Genomic DNA, 18,700 nt, shown 5'->3' with positions numbered 1-18,700 from the left:
CTCCTTTAAGTTTTAGCAGCATTTATTAGATCAATAAACATACAAATCATGTACACATGTATTTTACAAAGATGAAAATAAGCGTGAAATCAGGCTACTGAATTTGGCTGTCAGAAATGCACTGTTCAGCTCATTTATGCAACAATTACATGTAAGAAAAATGAGCACCAGGTCAAGATCATTAGATTGTGCACACAACACACATTCATCATTTTTTTTCCTTATCTTTAGTAATGATGTTGGCTCTTTGGACACCGTGCTAAAACCGGCCCGGGGACCCTAGTTTGGACACCTGCTCTTAAGAGCTTGGACTTGGTGAACTCCTTTCACAGTTTAGAAAAGGTTACGCTTTTAACACTCTTCTTTTCCATTGAGGCCTGAGCCGATTTCATCACGTCTGCAGTCTGAAGCATGCTCATGTTCCACGAGGCCTGGAAACACGGACGGGTGGAATGCTCAATCAGAGGCACGCTGGCTCACTGTATGGCTTGCCAGTCATACATACATACAAGATCAATATTCCTACAATAGTGCTTGCATTAAGGCAACAAGGCAACAGGTTAACAATCGGTGCACATTTAAACCCTTAAGGACGATATACTTTTTTACTTTGGAAATGTCAGAGCTTATCAATTCTAGCCATCATTCTATGCAGCCCGCGAAAGCTGATTTTTCTAGTTTCCGGCTAAAATATCAAACTTGCAAGTTGTCTTTAATTTTTAAACATTTTTTTTCTTTTTTAAATTTAACTAAGATACACATTCAACACTTTCAATTGTACAACATAGATGGCAGTATAATTTTATAGTTTGAATAAAACCGTTTTTAAAAATTAACAGGTATGGTATAAAATATTTATAACGCCATTTTTATTTTGTATACTGTCCATTTCAAAAGACAAAAGTCCCAATTGTGTGTCAGGTTTTTCTTACCATGTAGTCGAGTCCCTCAGCGACGCTGTGGTCTCGAGAGTAGATGAGGTTGATTTTGGTGCCTTGCACGGCCACGGGGCTGCGAGCGGCAATTTCTCCGGCCATCTCCAGAGCCGTGGCCATCATCTCCTCCTTGTCTGTAAATACTCGGCTGGACACCCAAAGAGAAAAGACAGTCAATTAAAATGCAAAACTGCCTCAGTATTTACTTCATATCCTTGATATTCATCTTAAGGGTACCTAAAGTTGCTGTTTAAAATAAAAAAAAAAGTTACCTGACTAGTCCACTGCTCAGGGCCTCATCGGAGTACATTTTCCTTGCGGTCAGAGCCAGGTCATTCACCAGGCTGGCAAGCACACAGCAAACACATTGATATCTACTGTCATTATTTACCGTGTTGACCACTTTATGGCAGAATAATTTGAAACGTATCCCCAGCGATGAACTGAAGTTCACTGTAATAGTCTTGTGTTATTATGAGCCGTTTACCTGCGACTGCCAATGACTTTCGGAAGCCTCTGCAGCGTTCCGACATCTGCCGCCAGCCCGATGTCCACTTCCTGTAACACGGTGACCAAGGCAACAGCCTCAAACATTTATAGGCTTTTTTTTGTGTATAATAAAAACATGGCATTTGAACAGGGGTATGTAAACTTATAGTAATCATTGCAACTGAACATATAGATGGAAAATAATGCATTTATTATAACTTCTGTATCATTTCAAAGCATAGTAAGAGAATGTAAACATTTAAGAAATGCACTGCTTCTAAATTTTCATTATTGTACATATGTGTGCTTTTGAGGGGTGTGGCTAAATGAGTCATGGATGTGATAGTCTAATTTACGTGGGACATACAGTACCTTGACTTGGAACCAGGCGTCCTGAGTGCACAGGCGAATGTCACAGGCGGTGATCAGGTCCACACCTGACAGAGAGCATCCAAGTTCTTAAAAAGTCAATCCATTATCTCTTCCAAGGTGCTTTTCATCACAAACAGATGGACAAAAATGAATAGGCTAGGTTTCAATAAGATATACAGTAACTTGAGAAAAAAGACTTAACAGCACTGTTATAGTGAATTTATTCCTTTTTTTACTATATAGCTGCATAGTTACAACAAAACCGCTGTCAAAAGCAGTTTTGCTAATGTTGGGTTACAAAAGTGCAGTATTTAGTGCTACCGGTCTATATAAGAGTTAACATTTTTTCCTTGACATTTTAATTTCTAACATGTAATGCAGAGCACATTTTTTCATGCATTGTATGTTTTGTGTGTATTGGTCACTGTCAATGATCTACTTTTCACAAATATCACTGTAGCATAATAAAGCAATATTTCATATTTATTATAACCCAAACCGAAACATTTTAAGTTTTACTTGTTTAAATCAGATTTCAAACCTCCTTAATGCTGATCTTTGTTTTGTCTTTTTTTTCTCTTGTGACAATTTCATTTAACTTGTATTTATCTAATTTTCAATGATTAAGTTTATAAACTTCTAATATGATTAGTTGGTCCTACCTCCGCCAACACAAGCTCCATGGACAGCCACCACAACTGGCTTTGGACACTAGAGCAAAAAAAATTCATTTAAGTAACAATAATAATATTAGAATAGGTAAAATGATGTGTGACAGACCCTTTCGATGACTGAGAATGTGTCCTGGTATTTGCTGATGATCTTTCTGAGGTTCCAAGAAATCCTGGCTGTGTCATCGCCTTCAGGCTGCAGCACGTCGGCGGCCATGTCCATTAGGTCGATACCTGGACAAACACACATGTACACAGACACCGAGAATTACATTTGTTCTTAAATCCAAGTAACAAGAGGAAACTTTTGACACAAAACACGTGACACCTGCTGTGAAGACCTTTCCTGCGGCAGAGACCACCACCACTCTGCATTCTGGGTCATCTGAGATCTCAGTAAAACAATCCACCATCTCGCTGATGGAGAATACGACAATGGTCATAAAAACAACATCTTTTTGCTTGGTATTTGTCAGAGATACTTATACTGTAGATATTAAGACAAGTTATGTCATCTATTAGAAAATGAATTAAAGTGATTCCTGCCTCCAGAAAGCTTTGTTCATGGCGTTGCGCTTGTCGGGACGATGGAGCTCCACGTGAGTGATCGCCTGTGCCGGGCGGCTGATGGCCAGCGTGGTGTAAGGGGCGGTGGGACCGCTGGATGACGACATGGCTCGGATGATTGTTTGGCTGCAGGGCCCCAATCCCCTGTCTGTATAACAAACAAAGACATTGGGGGAAAAAAGTTCATCAGTTAACGATTAAATCTGAGTGCATCAGAGAGTGGTTACTCATTTATTACTATGTGAATCAATATAGATTATAGTGATCATTAACGTCACATCAACCAGCTCAAAAATAATTTTTGAACACTACCCTGGTAGGAGGGTCATTTTTGTCATTCCTCTTGTAGAAGAATCAGATCAACGTGCGCTTGTGGCATTTTTATTAAAAATACTAAATACATATATTTTCATTTTAATAACAAATTAAACATTAATCACAAAACTGTGTTTATACTAGTGGGGGCATTTTTAGAATCGATTTTTCTTCCTCGGTTACCAAATATTTTTGCATGTATCATGAGAGGGCTTAAATTGATCAACTTTGCTTCTACTCCAATAGTAGAACATGTAAATATTATTGCGTTAAATATTACTACCACTTTCCACTGAGTGTGTGACGGACAGGGAGTGAATTGATAACAGATTTCACACAAACACCAAGCAAACATAGCAAATTTAAACACATCAGTTGTTAGGCGTTAACAATACTGACTAAATGTGTGACGTTTATTAACGCAACAGAGCACCGGCGAACTTACATGTTGTGAGAGCAGACTTGGCAAAGAGTGACAACATCGCCCTTGGGACGACGGGGGTAGGGTGGGGAGGAAAAACAAGCTAGAATCTCAAAATACACGAATTGGGCGGGCGCAACGTTTTGCACATCGACGGAAAAGTGAAATTAAGTGAGCTGCATGAAATTTGTAAACAGGCGCCTCACCGAAACACTAAAGTTCCTTCAAGGCAGGCAGCGTATTCACTCTTCTTCTCGCGTTGTTTTACAAGAACTGGCGTTTCGGCTCTTTGGCGCCCTCTACAGTAAAGTAGACTGGAAGTTTTCGCTTACCTTTCATCTACTTTTGTTTTCGTTTTTTCTCAAATCAGCCACATACATATTTTACAGTAAGAAACCTTTACTATTTTAAAATACTATTTTGCCTCTTAAATACAATATCTGGAACGTATGTGAATACCGTCGTTACAAACGGAACCTTGTTCCCCATTTATGTTTCTTGACAGCCCCTACTTACAACTTATTTTATTTTATTTGTTTTCACTAAGACAATATTAATTTGATATTTTGTAACTTTATTTATTTTTAATTTCCGTTTCAAAGTTTAAAGCAGGTTACCTTCGTGTAAAAAAAAAAAACGGTTTACCTATGCTGGTTCTTGACGGACTCTAATTACAGTAACACAGTAAAACCTACATTACGCAGTGGCAAATATAGCGACAACACGCGATTTTATTTTAACAAAATTAGTTAGCTAGACTGTGAGAATGTCTATATTCACACCGACCAACCAAATCCGGCTGACGAATGTGGCTGTGGTGCGGATGAAGAAAGGAGGCAAGCGATTCGAAATCGCCTGTTATAAGAATAAAGTTCTCAGTTGGCGATCCGGAGCGTAAGTAAAGTCAAATGTTGATTTTTAAACTTACATATTCATCTATCCCTTCGTCATTGTTTTTGTCTCATGTACATTCTAATAGTTGTTTATTTCCGGCCTTTATTGAGTCAATGTAAAATTCCAAACGAGCTGCATGTCACACTTAAGCGTCACCCATGTGTTTTGTCTGCAGAGAGAAAGATCTGGATGAGGTTTTGCAGACAAACTCTATTTTCGTCAATGTCTCCAAAGGGCAGGTGGCCAAAAAGGATGACTTGAGCAAAGCTTTCGGCACAGATGACCTGACTGACATTTGCAAACAGGTCCAATAACAATCTCCAATGTACCCTCTGTATAAAAAAAAAAAATAAAAAAAAAATCTTGATTAAAAACCCCATCACCTGACTGTTTCCCTCTGTGTTGCGTCCTGACAGATCCTGGCCAAAGGGGAGCTGCAGGTTTCCGACAAGGAGCGGCAGAATCAGCTGGAGACCATGTACAGAGACATCGCCACCATTGTTGCCGACAAATGCGTCAACCCAGATACCAAGAGGCCTTACACAGTAAGCCTGATCGAGCGGGGCATGAAGGACATCCACTACTCTGTCAAGCCCAACAAAAGCACCAAGCAGCAGGTGAGCTCGCTCACTCAGGAAAAAAAAAAAAAAAAAATACATCACTCATTTAAAATTTGGAATCACAAGAATAGCCAGAATTCTAATCACAATCTTTACGTATGAGGTGGATAAGTAATAATTAATTAAATATTTGTGTTTTCAAATGCAAAGTTCACCAGAAATTCAGTTTTGAACCTTTTTCAAAATTTCCTATAAAAAAAAGTCAAATTGTTGGCAAAGGTTTGTTAGTTTGTTAAATTTGCAAGTAACACATTAAAACTGTGCAAAATTCAAACTCAATGATTACAATTAAAAGTATAACAGACAAATAATGGGAAAACAAAAGTAAAATTATGAAAGACGTTTTAATTTATTAGATTTTTATGAATCAATAGTTTAAAGAAAACTTCACAAAAAAAGTCATAAGAAATATATTTAAAAAGTACACAAATTTAACTTCTTTTTTTTTTAATATTACAAGAACTTTTAAGAATTTCGAATTTACGTCTTTGTGAGTGTTGCATCTGTTTTCGCATGTCTCTCAGGCTCTGGAGGTGATCCGACAGCTGAAGGAGACAATGCAGATCCAGCGGGCGCACATGAGGTTGCGGCTTCTGCTGCCGGGCAAGGAGGCCAAACGTTTGAAGGAGAAACTCAAACCGTTCCTGCAGGTCGTCGAAAGCGAAGATTTTGAGGAGAACCTTGAAATTGTGAGTTTGCCCTCGCCGCTTCCCTCTAAGGACAATTTAAAGTTTTTATTTATCCTTAGGTGTGTCTGGTGGATCCCGGCTGCTATAGGGAACTTGGCGAGCTCGTTCGCTGCGAATCCAAAGGCCGAGGCTCCGTGGAGGTCATCAGTCTGAAGGACGTGGAGGAGGGTGACGAGAAGCTGTAGGGAATCACTTAAACACTTTAAAAAGACGTTCGGCACTAATTCAGTTTCAATAAAAACTCTGTATATTTCCCCTCTATGCTTCAGGCATACTCTTTCGGAATCTCTGCTTTTGCAGCACTTTTTCTTTTATTTATTTTTTTGCTGATATATGTAAAATGCAAATGCATATTTGATAATGTCACCTTTTATTTTTTTAATCAAGAACGAGTGAATTGTTGCTCACAATGTCCACAGTGTAAGACTCAGAAGTTCTTTAATGCCAGTGTGTTAAAATGATCTTGACACTACTTAAGAAACTATACATTCTACATTAAACATCTTAAAAGTATTAATAAAAAAGTCATATTTTCAGGAATAAAGTTGTAATATTAAAAAAACAGAATTACAAGGACTAAAGTACACAGGTAAAATGTAATACAAGTCATTCAGTGCCATTGATGACCATAGACATCAAAGATCCATATTTTACTGGACTATCTTGACAGCTATAGAAATCAACTATCCAATTTATCAGGGAATAAAAAAAAATATTTTACAAAATGTAATATTTAGATAATAAAGATCATTTTATGAGGAAAAGTAATATTCCAAGAAAAAAGTGATCTTTTGAGGAGTCAGCTCTGATGTAAATAAATGTTTCATAGTGTCACTTTTTAAGTTCATGCAAAATGTTTGTCACAATGCCCACAATTTTTTACACTAACTACTTGCACACAGTATATTGAATTAAGTAACATCTCTGTTTGGTGATGTGTTCCGGATCATCACAAATTGTTCACCATAATATGTGTATGTAAGGTACTGGTGTGATCTTACAGTTAGAGGGAAAGAGAAAGGCATGAATGTGGAATAATCAATATAAGCTTTAGAGAAAAAACATGTATACCCAAATTATATTCAATAAAGCTGCAGTATTACACTAAAATGTTGGGTTGTTTATCTTACCCCCTCCTTTGGTGTCTTTGGATTTTGAGTAGACTGGGTTACTCACCAGGTCTTTAATGTGGAGAGTTAATCTAATGTATTGGTGGTGGTTGTTGGGGATAAAAACTGCGTAACATACGAGTGAGCTAATTTGCTGGTTTGAATTCTCAACTAGATGTGCTGAGCGCATTGGGTTGCTCCCTTTGGTGTATTTATTTCACCCAAATTGGGTTCTTTTTAAACTTAAGTTTTATTAGTGTAAAACCTTTGTGTGTATTCTACATTCAATATACAGTACACATTACAGTAACGATGCTCATCAAAAAGCTTGTGTGCTCCCTCAAAAACAGCGTTTGTGCAGTCATTCATTCATTCATTAAATGACAACACAAACTTGATGTAAACTAATTACACATAGTATGGTACCCTGGTTCAGTGGTTTATGAAGGCATTTGGGGGGTACGTGAGATTTTAACAAATCTTACTCTTTTGAATGCCATGAGAGGAGAGCTGCATTTTTCTTTTCAAATTAAGAGCAAATTAATTGGAATATGAAACAATGCTAGGTTATGCTATTATGACTTTTTTCCAAAGCGCAAGATGCCTTCAAGTTTTATTTGGGCGCACATTGTCATTTGTGATGCAATTTTCTGGCAGACAAGCCAGGAATTAAACAAAAGAGGTTACACCATCTACTGGAGTTGCTGACTAAAATATGTGCGAGATGCTACTACACTTTAAGAACAGTTGTGTTAAAACAGTTGAAATGGACCTCAGTTTCGGTGTTGTTTTATGCAAAACATTCCATAAAGTTGGATCAAATTGACCCAAATATATGGATTGTCCGTCTTGATCTATAATTGTGTCATTTTTAACCTAACTGTTTTTCGAGTCTACAAATTAGTTCCAAAGTTTAATAAGTCAGACACAGATGGCACAGCACTCAGTCTTTGTTTTTCCCCATCCAAATTGGAAAATAGGTACATCATTAAGAAACAAAAAGGTTAAAGGCACTCCTGTAGTGGTTTCCTCTCAGTTAGGGTTTAAATAATGTCTCCGGATTTTTCTTGCGTGGATTTTCTCCACTTCAATACTTTCTTCCACTTTCCAACTGTAGTATGTCCTGCATGCTTACGCCCCTCCAGTTGGATCAAAAATAACCCAAGAATGGGCCAAAATCGGGCAGATTTCTACTTGGGTCAATTTGACCCAACTTTGTTTATGCACAAAACAACCTAAACAATTGGATTGCTTTGCACAAAAAAGCCCCCCCAGAGTTTGGTGCTTTATATGTGCTGTGATTGGCCGGCAACCGACCCAATCCCAAATCAGCTCAGCCATGATACCGTAAATGGCATCCTGACAAAAAACATTCCCCGCATCTCCTACATCAGATGGGCATAGACCCACGTTGATACTGGCTGTGTGTAAAGGTGGCCCTGTTGATCCTGCTGAGAGGGTGCGTCACGTCCTCCTCTGGATAATGTGGCATTGGAACCTCTGTGGCCCGGACGGGTCTTTCAGGGGCAGTGGGACACAACGTGGTGAGAACGATCCCCCCAATCATCATCAACGCGAAGGCGATCCACCCCAAATAAAGCGCCGGTCCCCATGTCCTTCTCAGGTGCACGGCACCCTCCAGGGGCTGGCTGGTGTGGTGGCAGGTCCAAGCGGTAGGAACCAGAATGAGGATCCCCGATAAAACGTACGCAGCCCCGGAGAAGACTTTCACCTGCCCCCGCCTGGGGAACCACCCGGCTCCGGCTGCTCCCACTAAGGTGGCGAAGGCCCCGGCGCCCACCGCCGCCATGATGAGGGCCCTCCATGTTCGGAAACTCCCGGAGAGAGACATGAGCGAGCGGTAAAAGGAGCAGTGCAGCTGCCCGTCATTAGCCAGGTCCCAGTGGTCCCATTCCAGCCACACCCCGTCCCAGTAAGCCGGCAGCGTGGCGGTGGAGTTGTCCAGGGTACCGCTCACCGTCCACAAGGCCATGCAGCGAGTCAAGATGGTGCAGAGCCACCCAGAGAGGGCCAGGCCCAGGCCCCCCAGCTCCAGATGCCGGCGCATGTCGACTCGGGAACCCAAACAGACGAGGCGGGCCGTCTCAACTGCCGTCAGGCCGCGTTTATCATGTGAAACCGGTCGGACCGCGTTAGAGAGCAGAGGCAGGCGTAGCCTGAGAGGAATTCTCTGTTTGTTCTGACATCGTATCAAAACAATCCGACTCTCCCAGTCTGAGCCGTCAGCAGGCAGGACAAAAGCTCCTCTGTGGGGTTTTCTTCTCTCAGAGAAGAAGCTGATTTAAAGGAAACGTTTGTTTGTTTTTTTTTTTTGCACTGAGGCGATGAATGTTAAAAGTCTACGCACTCATGGTTAAATGCCGGGTTTTTGTGATACGCAGTAAATGTTAGCCCGAGATACATTACATCAAAACTGTTCTCACATGGCATTTAGAGATCAAATTCTAATATTTTCTCAGTGTAATTGTAATAATTGACTCCGTACAGTCTTGTCAAGTCATTTCATAACATCTGTTAATGTTCCATTTCAACCTGTCTTTTGCTGTGTCTATGTAATCTGTCTGTGGCCTTCAGTATCAACCGAGCCGATGTACTTTTGACTCTCCTAGCACGTGAAAGGTTCTACAACCAATCAGATTTCCTCGGGCAGGCAAGCCCAGCCCTCAATGACATCAGCATTTTGTCTGCTTTTGATTGGTTGGTCGAAGGTAAACCTGTGGTAGCCAAGTTTAACTAGCATGTGTTTGACAATTGGCATCTCTGTTTATACCTTGTTTTCAAATTCAGTTTTTATTGTTTGCGGCAAGACCCATATCAGTTTTCTAGACATAGTTCTTGATGGCGTAGCTGCTGTGTGCGGGCCTTCTGGCCGAGCCGTATCCATCAGAGCGTATCACGGCCCTGGGTGGCGGCCGAGTTGCGCACAAGATGCCTCCCCCGCAGAGTAACAATCCCGATGCGACAAAGCCGATGTAAACGGCCGCCCCGACCTCCCGCTTCAGCACCTCAGGGACTCGTGGGTTATGGAAGTCTCTGATCACGTCATGGGCCGTCCAAGACACGGCCACCGCAATGGCGACGCCCGCTAAGGCAAAAACTAAGCCCGAACCCAGCACCACCCGGGTCTTGATGCGCGAGTGGCTCAGGCATTTGGTGCAGCGGGCGCCCAGGAGGAAGACCAGGAAGCCGAGGCAGCCCAGGAACAGGCTGATGCAGACCAATCCGCGAGCCGCCTGCAGCTCCGGAGAAAGATCCAGCAGGGCGTCGTAGAGCTTGCATTGCATTTGGCCCGTGTACTCGCTGACGCACGTCATCCACAGACCCTCCCAGAACACCTGCATGACCACCAGACGGGTCCCAATGAAGGCCGTCACCTTCCACATAGGCAAGCCGCAGATCAGCATGCTACCAGCCAGGCCCAGCATGGCTAAGACGATGCCCAGCTCCTGCAGGGCCATGTTGCACCTAAAACCAGAAATGACTTGTCAATCCATGAAGTTTGAAGCCATAAGCAGTTTTCAACTTTTCACGTTTTTAGTTTAAGTTCTAAAACTGGCCATCCTAAAATTGGTCATTCTTGTCATGTGAATCGGAGTACAGTATCTCACCCCTACCTAAAAAAATTAGTTCATCTATTTAATCCAATTAAACAGTTCAACAATTCAACGTTACATGAACACACCACAACATTTTGAATCTTATAAACACTAGAACTTCTCAAGTATTTGTGAAGCAGCAACTCCTTGAAGAGAAGAAACAATGCTAACAAATATAAGTTTAAATGCTAACGTACGTCAAGCTTGCAACAAATGACTTTTCATATTATTATTTTATGAAATCCTATTCCAAAATCACAAGCTGCTATATTAAATACAAGTGAATTGTAGCGTATTCGATTGTAACAATGTGAACATTTTTTACTTTTAATTCACCGAATCGCATACCACTAGAGGGAGTCCTCAAACCACGTTGTAAGAATCTCTGGAGCGGTATATTCATGAACAGTCTGTATCTTCATGGAGTAAAACTGTTCATCCCTCTATCAATTATTTTATACTGCTTATTCAAACGGAGTTATTTTAGAGTAAAGTGTAGACCACATACTGGACTGGGATCCAGTTTTGACAGGGTTCAGAGCATTCACACACACAGATGTTATGGTTTTTTTGTTTTTTTTGGAGGGGGGGGGGGGGCTGTCCTCATATGCAGGAATGGAATTGTTTCAAACGATAGAACATTATTATTCATAGTCATAACATTATTTTGTAGACCCCAAAGCTTGCCTAACCCCAGTTTGAGAAAAGCTGCTTTAGATAGTTCCCAAGGCAGAGAGAGTGTGATCCCTTCTGAGTGTCAGAGGCCGACAAACAGGTTCTCCCGGAACTGAGGTCAACAAACAACCAGCATGAAAATCGTGAGAGCAAATTTACTGATATAAGAAACACCAACAAACATGGACATGTTCATGAAATACTCAATAAAAGTATAAATATGCCCTTGTGCTTTGTGTCTTAAAAGACAGCGAGTGTCTTCATGCACGTGCGTTTCCTTCACTGGCAGAGTAAAACGAGGAAAAGCCATAACTGTCCGGGTGGAATAGTAAGTCTCAGAAGTACCGGTAATACGAAGAAAAAACTCTCCACCTAATGGTCAACATCCTGAACAGTAGGAAACAAGTAAAATAAGAAAACATTGTAACTGTCCAGGCAACACCTAAAACCCAAAACAAGAAAGCATCATCATTTTCCATCTGATTTTTCACACCTCGAACAGTCCCAGAAGTAAAAGTAGACCATTCAATGACTGTCCATTCAATGTCCGAGGAGTACGAGAGAAATAAAACAAGACATTGTCAGATATTTGACATAGTGGGTTACAGAATAAAACAAGAAAATGTCTTAACTGTTTAACAAACGTTGACACCCTGAACATTAAGTGACAACCGACGGTCGATGCACCGTGGTACAATTAGTTTTTGTTGGTGACCTCGATAGATTTATGTGAAGGCACTTCAGGGGTACATGAAATTTTAACAGGGTTTCTGCAGATATCAGCAAATCAAATTTCATGTTTTTAATGCCGTGACAGGAATGTTTATTTTTCTTTTCAAATTGGTAGCAAATTAATTAGAACATGAAGCTACTTAATGCTAAATTGTGTTTTGACGACTTTACAAAATGTTGTATGGCATTATTTTAAGTTTTACACATACGCACACTGTCAGTAGTGACACGGTTTTCTAGCAGACGAGCCGAATGTAAAAAACAGAGGATGTAAAACCATTTACCATCTGAAGTTGCTGAATGAAATGCACCTAGAGACACCATTGTAAATATCCCGTTTAATAATTCAGACACAGATGGCACAACACTCTTCAAGTCTTTTTTTTTCATTCACACAGCAATTTCCGCACATTTGTTTCATAATAAAAGATGTCCACCTACTTTTGTACCTGCTTATATACATACTATTATGTCAGACAGCGACTATCTTCATCTTTCTTTGTCCTTCATGTTCCCGGTTGAGGAAATCACCCGGCTCCTCTCAAATGTATGTTTTTGTCGGATTGTATGAGCCAATCGAGTCGGGTTTGCTGTACGCGGACCTGTCCATCAGGTAATGCGCGGACGGCGCCTCGTCCCTCTTGGGTGGGCAGCTGGCGCACAGCAGGGCCCCTCCCAACAGCAGAAGCCCTCCCGCCCCCCAGCCGATGTAAAGAGAAGCCCCCAGCTCCCTCTTCTGGGCGTCCACCACGGAGGGATTGTAGAAGTTCCTGATGATGATACTGGCGGTCCAGGATACGGGGATGATACAGAGGAAGCCGCTGATGATCAGAAGAACTCCGCCTGCCACCGCCGCCCTGGCTTTGGCCCTTTTGTCCGGAATGAAGCTGGTACACTTGCCACTGGCGAAAGCCACCAGAACACCGGCGAGTCCGACGACGATGGAGACCACCACCAGGGCCCGGGCCGCCTGGAGGTCCTGACTCAGGGCTAGCATGGAGTCGTAGACCTTACACTGCATCTGACCCGTGCTCTGGACCACGCAGCTCATCCACAGACCTTCCCACATGGTCTGCGACGTGACGATGCTGCTGCCAATAAAGGCGGTGACCCGCCACATGGGCGAACCGCAAGCGATCAGAACCCCGATCCAGCCCAGGAGGGACAGGGCGCAGCCCGCCATCTGCATGCCCATGGAGGGCATGACGGTAGTGAGGCGGCGCCTCGGAGAACTCGGTGAGAAAACAAGATCGGGTGGCGATCGGCCTCCCGAACGCGGCAGACACAGAATGGGAGGCGTGAAAGCGGAGGATGCATGAGAGGCCCGCACAATAGAAGACCTGCCGTTCAAGATTCTTTGTTGGTCGTCAAGGGCGTTATTATTATCCCTCAGCATGGAGCATTGCATTACCGTCAGCTGGATACTTGTGACAAAGAAGCGCAAAGTCAACATTTGAGGCTCACAAAAGTCAGTACAACCCTTGTATTCTTGGAAATATTAAGAAAATAATGACCCTGTTTGTTACAATGTAGTCAGTACTGTTTGTTTAGGAGCGTAAACTTACTGCCCCTTCAAAATACATCAAAACACAGTCATTAACTCATTCAAAGCCGCGGACTTACTTTCACATTTTTTTTTTTTAAGAGTACAGACATTCACTCCCAGATACTTAACTCATTCAATGCCAGGGACGTACGTATATATTATAATGACTGGACCCTTGAAAAAAACGTGAAAATACATTGCTGGTATTGAATGAGTTCATGTCAAAACCCTTGACAACAATAGTGAGTAAACCTTGGGCTGAAAATGTCCAGTGTGCCCAAAGATTTTATTTGATTTTATTATTTATTTTTTAAATTTTTTAATTTATTTTATTTTAGTCCAGGGATAGTCAAAGAGACATTTTATTGTTTACAACAACAACAACAACAGCAAAAATAATTCAGTCTCTGTTACTTTAAGACTCCCATATATTTGAGAAAAAATAAATACATGTTTAGAACAGAATTACATACATAATAGTGTTAGTCTTTTAAATAAGCCTCTTAATCAGGAAATGAGAGCCATGCAAATTCGAATTAAGGACTATTTCACTTAATGTAATAAAAAAGAACCAAAAAAAACATATACAACATATAAAAAACATATATATATATATATATATATATATATATATATATATATATATATATATATATATATATATATATATATATATATATATATATATATATATATATATATAAATATATATATATATATATATATATATATATATATATATATATATATATATATATATATATATATATATATATATATATATATATATATATTTATATATATTTATATATATATATTTATATATATTTATTTATTTATGTATTTATTTATTTATTTTTTTTCATGCTCAGGTGTGAACTGAAAAGTAATTCCAAATTATAAAGAAATTTATAAATACCAAGAAGTGCAACGCTGTCATTTTGGCAAAAATGCCCTCGCCAAAAGTGATACTGTTATATGCAGTTGAGTGTGAACATAATTATTACAATGACTTGCATGAAGGATTCATGCGAGTGACATGAGAGGAATGCAACAGTGTGTATGGAAAGAGATCACATAAAATACAAGCGCACGTCATCTTGCAAGTAAAACAGCTGAAAGTGTGATTCATACCGGAACTTTAGTCCACAGATGTTGTCAATCTGACACGGAAGAAATCATTTGAGGGAAACCAAAGCCTCCACTAAGTTTGAACAACTACTGTGCAGTTGCTGTAGATTTTTTTAAAAATCTTGGTTTAATAGAAAAATAATCAAGTGGCAAAAGCATTAACCCTAGTGGGGTATTTTGTCCAATCCCTTGATCCTTATAGCAAAGGTATTTGAAAGCAGTTGAAGACAAGGGAGCTGAAATTTCACCCAGATAATGACAACATTTCAAAGTTCTACTTGGCATGACCACTTAGTTACCACTCTACGAGGAGTGTGCCATTCCTTGGCTAAAATACTTTGGGAATTATGTGGAAGAAAATGAAAATGAAAAAAAAAACACTGCACAAAAGTTAAATTAAACCAACCACCAAAGTAGAAAAACTATTGGTCCAATAGATACTGTAGTCACAATACTCATAGACATATATAGAATGACTATCATCGCATCTTACTGAGACCCCTGACTGCCCCTCGTATTTCTGTATTGCATGGAAATATGATAGGTCAAATAAATACATGAAAAATGTATGGTAAGATATGGATCGATATGGAGTGACTCAAAATTGTGTAATGTTGATCAAATATGGGGGACTTTTGCTACGTGGGAATTTTCTGAACGTTGAAAATAATCCCCAAGATGAAATAAATGAGTAGTGAGGGGGAAAAGTGGAATTGTGCTAAAACTGTGTCTTTCGAGAATGGACAGCCCGCCTGATGTGGAATTTTGAATCATGTTGAAATTGAAGTGGTGAGAACTGTTTAAGAAAGTAGAAGCACATCACGTCTCTTTAAAGGTAATATGAGCAGATTTGTAATTTCAGCAGTGTCCTGTTAATAAAGTGCTAGCCCTTTGGAAATACATACATAACCAATAACAAAAACGAACTCATAATTTCAAAAAGCTCAGTGCTCTCTGATGTAGTCTGTTTAGTGCAAAATTTTCACGAGGATGTCATTGTAATGCAACCGGTCCAACTGGTTGAAGATCTGTTGGAAGCACAGCTCAAATTCCGGCTCTGCAGGACTTACACCCTGGTGACCCATTTTAATTTAACTGTCAAAGCCTGGCAATACAGAAAAAATATTTTTGGTAATAGGCTGCCCTAACGAAATCATGAACGATTATGTTATCAGTCTAACTGCAATATTTCACAATCAACATGCTTGGTCATTGAAGATGATTACAATTCTGATTTTGACGCGGTGAAAAAAAACACAGTGACAAAATGGTGTCAGTGTAAGTAAATGCTTTATTAAATATCAGTAAAATTGGTAAAAAAAAAAAAAAGATTATAAAATAAGAACATCTTATACACAAAACACATTCACAAGATAATATGTGTCTGTACAAAATAGCTTCCCATTTTAGTGGTTAGGGTTGTTTTTATAATGATTAATGACGATTTTAGCTCAGTGCTCAGGCGGTTTTCACGCCTTGTTGTCGAGCCTTTGCTAAAATGTAGAATTTTCCCACAAGTTAGTCAACTTTGGATTTCTGTGGAAATTCCCACACGAGGTCAATGGAAGAATAGTCAAACTTGGTTAATTGATGGATTCATTCTGAAACCGAAGGAAAACAAAATTCCTCCATTTCAGCCAAAGGACAAAGTTATATTTCTCATTTTTTATGTTTTTTGTTAAGACATACACAAACAAATATCAACACACTTCATTATAAAGACTTTGCCAATACCATTCTCACGTTTGGCTACTATTTGGTTTTGATTTTTGGGAGTCCGACTTAGGGGGCTCTCAATGCAAAAACACAAAAAGATACCTGTAGTTGAAATACACAAAAGAAAGCACAGATTTTTCCATGCGGACGCTGTGACGGAAGCATAGTTTATAAACCGGAGCAAGATTTTTCCGGAAAATCGGCTTGTCCGTGAACCGAGGTCGGATTGTGCTTGAGAGTCTTTTCCCGCCCGGGGTCGGTCGTCAGACGTAGGCCCGGCTGGTGGCTGTGGATCTCGCTCCCGAGTACTTGACCGGGTACTCGGGTCCATCCTTGGGTGGGCACGAGCTGCACAGGAGAGCCCCGCCCAGGAGAAGCAGGGCGGCGGTACCCCAGCCGATATAGAGGGCGGCGCCCAGCTCCCTCCTCTGCGCGTTGGTCAGGATCGGGTTGTAGAAATCCCGGATGATGGTGTTGGCCGACCAGCACACGGGGATGAGGACGAGGACCCCGGCGCAGATGAAGACCACGCCTGCCGCGACCGCCACCTTGGCTTTGGCTGCCTTGTCCTGCACAAAGTTGGTACACTTTCCTCCGGCGATCCCCAAGATGACACCGAAGGCGGCCACGATGATGGCGATGACCACCAGGGCCCGAGCGGCCTGGAGGTCCTGAGGAAGCGCCAGGAGGGAGTCGTAAATCTTGCACTGCATCTGGCCCGTGCTCTGCATGACGCAGTTCATCCACAGACCCTCCCATATGACCTGCGCCGTCACGATGTTGGCGCCGATGAAGGCCGTCACCTTCCACATGGGGAGAGCGCACACGATGATGGTCCCCAAGAATCCGATGACGGACAGGATGAAGCCCAGCATCTGGCGGCCCAGCGACACCATCTTTGCGTTTGGTTGCTTTGCGCGGAAGCGGGAGGCAGGAAGTGAGCGAGTCGGGCAAGCTTCAAGAATAACCGCCCTGGAATGCTCGGCTTGGTTTTAAAGACGGAGAATTTGAAGTGGGGTGGAGCCCGTGAGCCAAAGTCTTAACTGAAACCGGCTGAAAGCCGCCTGACCAGATTCCTCATCGAGGACTGAGTAGAGTTTCGACGAGATTAACATCGGTTCATCTGTGACTGTGTAAATGAGATGGCAGTCTTGATTCGAACGACGCTCTGACGCCCGATTGGAGCGACGTCAGCCGCTTCCGGTTTTCAAAATGACAAACCTCGGAGGAGTAGTAATGTCAGTGGGGGAATTTGATGGCCTTGCAAGGTTGTTTGGATCGGTATGACTCAGTGCCTTACCTTTTTCTCTCATGCCAGGGTACAAAAATAGTTTGCTAGCCTAGTAGCATAGTTACCTCGAGTCAAATTTGCTTTCTTTGGAAAAGAAAAAAAACAAAAACAAAAAACCGAATTATTGGTAATCTATTGTAATATTAAGTTAAATAAAAACAAATTATTATTATTATTATTTTGGGTGGTAATATATTGTGACATTAAGTTAAAAAAATGGCCTGGACAACTATGTTATGAGGCCAACAGATTTTAAGTTATTCCAATATATATATATATATATATATATATATATATATATATATATATATATATATATATATATATATATATATATATATATATATATATATATATATATATATATATATATATATATATATATATATATATATATATATATATATATATATATGGTGTGTGTGTGTGTGTGTATGATGATGTCAATTTGAGACATGCCAAGAAATTGATAACAATAGCTTGTGTTTTTATTAGTGTCTTTGAGTGTAGAAACTAGACGTCTGAAATGAGTAAATTCACTATTAAAGGCCCTTGATGTGCTTAACAATGTCATTCCAATTGTAACGTAATATAACTGATTTTTCTAAAAAAAACAAACAAAAAAAAACAGTAAAGCATCCCCACTATTTTTCTGTAGTTATATACATATATTCACAGTTCACAAAATTATTAAAAACAAATAGTTTGAAACAAAGAAACGATATACAATAAACAATTATCAATGAAAATTTGCACTCAGGTGAAATATTAGGTAGATTGAATCTGTGTCTATTACTGTATTGTAATTTATATCAAGTTTTTGAATTAACTATACCAAATTCATCATTAGCCATAAGGAGACATTTTCACTCAGTTGTTTTCTTTATTTTGTATCACGTTTGAACACATT

The 18,700-nt window shown here is 40.3% G+C and overlaps 6 protein-coding genes across 6 annotated transcripts; 1 reads left to right on the top strand and 5 right to left on the bottom strand.

Annotated features, from left to right (window-relative positions):
- Window positions 1-4: 4 nt before the first annotated feature.
- On the bottom strand, window positions 5-4,051 carry ech1 (enoyl CoA hydratase 1, peroxisomal). Its single transcript, XM_088427667.1, has 11 exons — window positions 3,977-4,051; window positions 3,795-3,835; window positions 3,014-3,182; window positions 2,796-2,884; window positions 2,577-2,701; window positions 2,459-2,507; window positions 1,797-1,861; window positions 1,423-1,493; window positions 1,208-1,279; window positions 933-1,083; window positions 5-431 (listed from the first exon to the last, which is right to left on the bottom strand). The coding sequence occupies exons 2-11, from the start codon at window positions 3,829-3,831 to the stop codon at window positions 327-329; spliced, it is 933 nt and encodes a 310-aa protein (XP_088283793.1). The 5' UTR covers window positions 3,832-3,835; window positions 3,977-4,051; the 3' UTR covers window positions 5-326.
- Window positions 3,914-7,083, top strand: sbds (SBDS ribosome maturation factor). Its single transcript, XM_088427668.1, has 5 exons — window positions 3,914-4,664; window positions 4,840-4,969; window positions 5,081-5,281; window positions 5,809-5,973; window positions 6,033-7,083. The coding sequence occupies exons 1-5, from the start codon at window positions 4,537-4,539 to the stop codon at window positions 6,156-6,158; spliced, it is 750 nt and encodes a 249-aa protein (XP_088283794.1). The 5' UTR covers window positions 3,914-4,536; the 3' UTR covers window positions 6,159-7,083.
- On the bottom strand, window positions 5,610-9,645 carry LOC148415934 (claudin-9). The gene has a single exon (XM_088427669.1). The coding sequence runs from the start codon at window positions 9,148-9,150 to the stop codon at window positions 8,473-8,475; it is 678 nt and encodes a 225-aa protein (XP_088283795.1). The 5' UTR covers window positions 9,151-9,645; the 3' UTR covers window positions 5,610-8,472.
- A 78-nt stretch (window positions 9,646-9,723) lies between these two features.
- On the bottom strand, window positions 9,724-10,564 carry LOC148415933 (claudin-4-like). Its single transcript, XM_088427673.1, has one exon. It carries the CDS (start codon window positions 10,559-10,561, stop codon window positions 9,926-9,928), a length of 636 nt encoding a protein of 211 aa, XP_088283799.1. The 5' UTR covers window positions 10,562-10,564; the 3' UTR covers window positions 9,724-9,925.
- A 951-nt stretch (window positions 10,565-11,515) lies between these two features.
- Window positions 11,516-13,451, bottom strand: LOC148415932 (claudin-4-like). The gene has a single exon (XM_088428320.1). The coding sequence runs from the start codon at window positions 13,308-13,310 to the stop codon at window positions 12,648-12,650; it is 663 nt and encodes a 220-aa protein (XP_088284446.1). The 5' UTR covers window positions 13,311-13,451; the 3' UTR covers window positions 11,516-12,647.
- A 2,603-nt stretch (window positions 13,452-16,054) lies between these two features.
- On the bottom strand, window positions 16,055-17,479 carry LOC148415931 (claudin-4-like). The gene has a single exon (XM_088428323.1). It carries the CDS (start codon window positions 17,393-17,395, stop codon window positions 16,763-16,765), a length of 633 nt encoding a protein of 210 aa, XP_088284449.1. The 5' UTR covers window positions 17,396-17,479; the 3' UTR covers window positions 16,055-16,762.
- Window positions 17,480-18,700: the final 1,221 nt, after the last annotated feature.

The sequence above is a fragment of the Hippichthys cyanospilos genome, chromosome 11, assembly GCF_059441005.1.
Source record: "Hippichthys cyanospilos isolate Australia breed blue-spotted pipefish chromosome 11, RoL_Hcya_1.0, whole genome shotgun sequence".
Classification (NCBI taxonomy): domain Eukaryota; kingdom Metazoa; phylum Chordata; class Actinopteri; order Syngnathiformes; family Syngnathidae; genus Hippichthys; species Hippichthys cyanospilos.
Note: the sequence above shows the minus strand (reverse complement) of the source record. Positions and strands in the feature narration are given on the sequence as shown.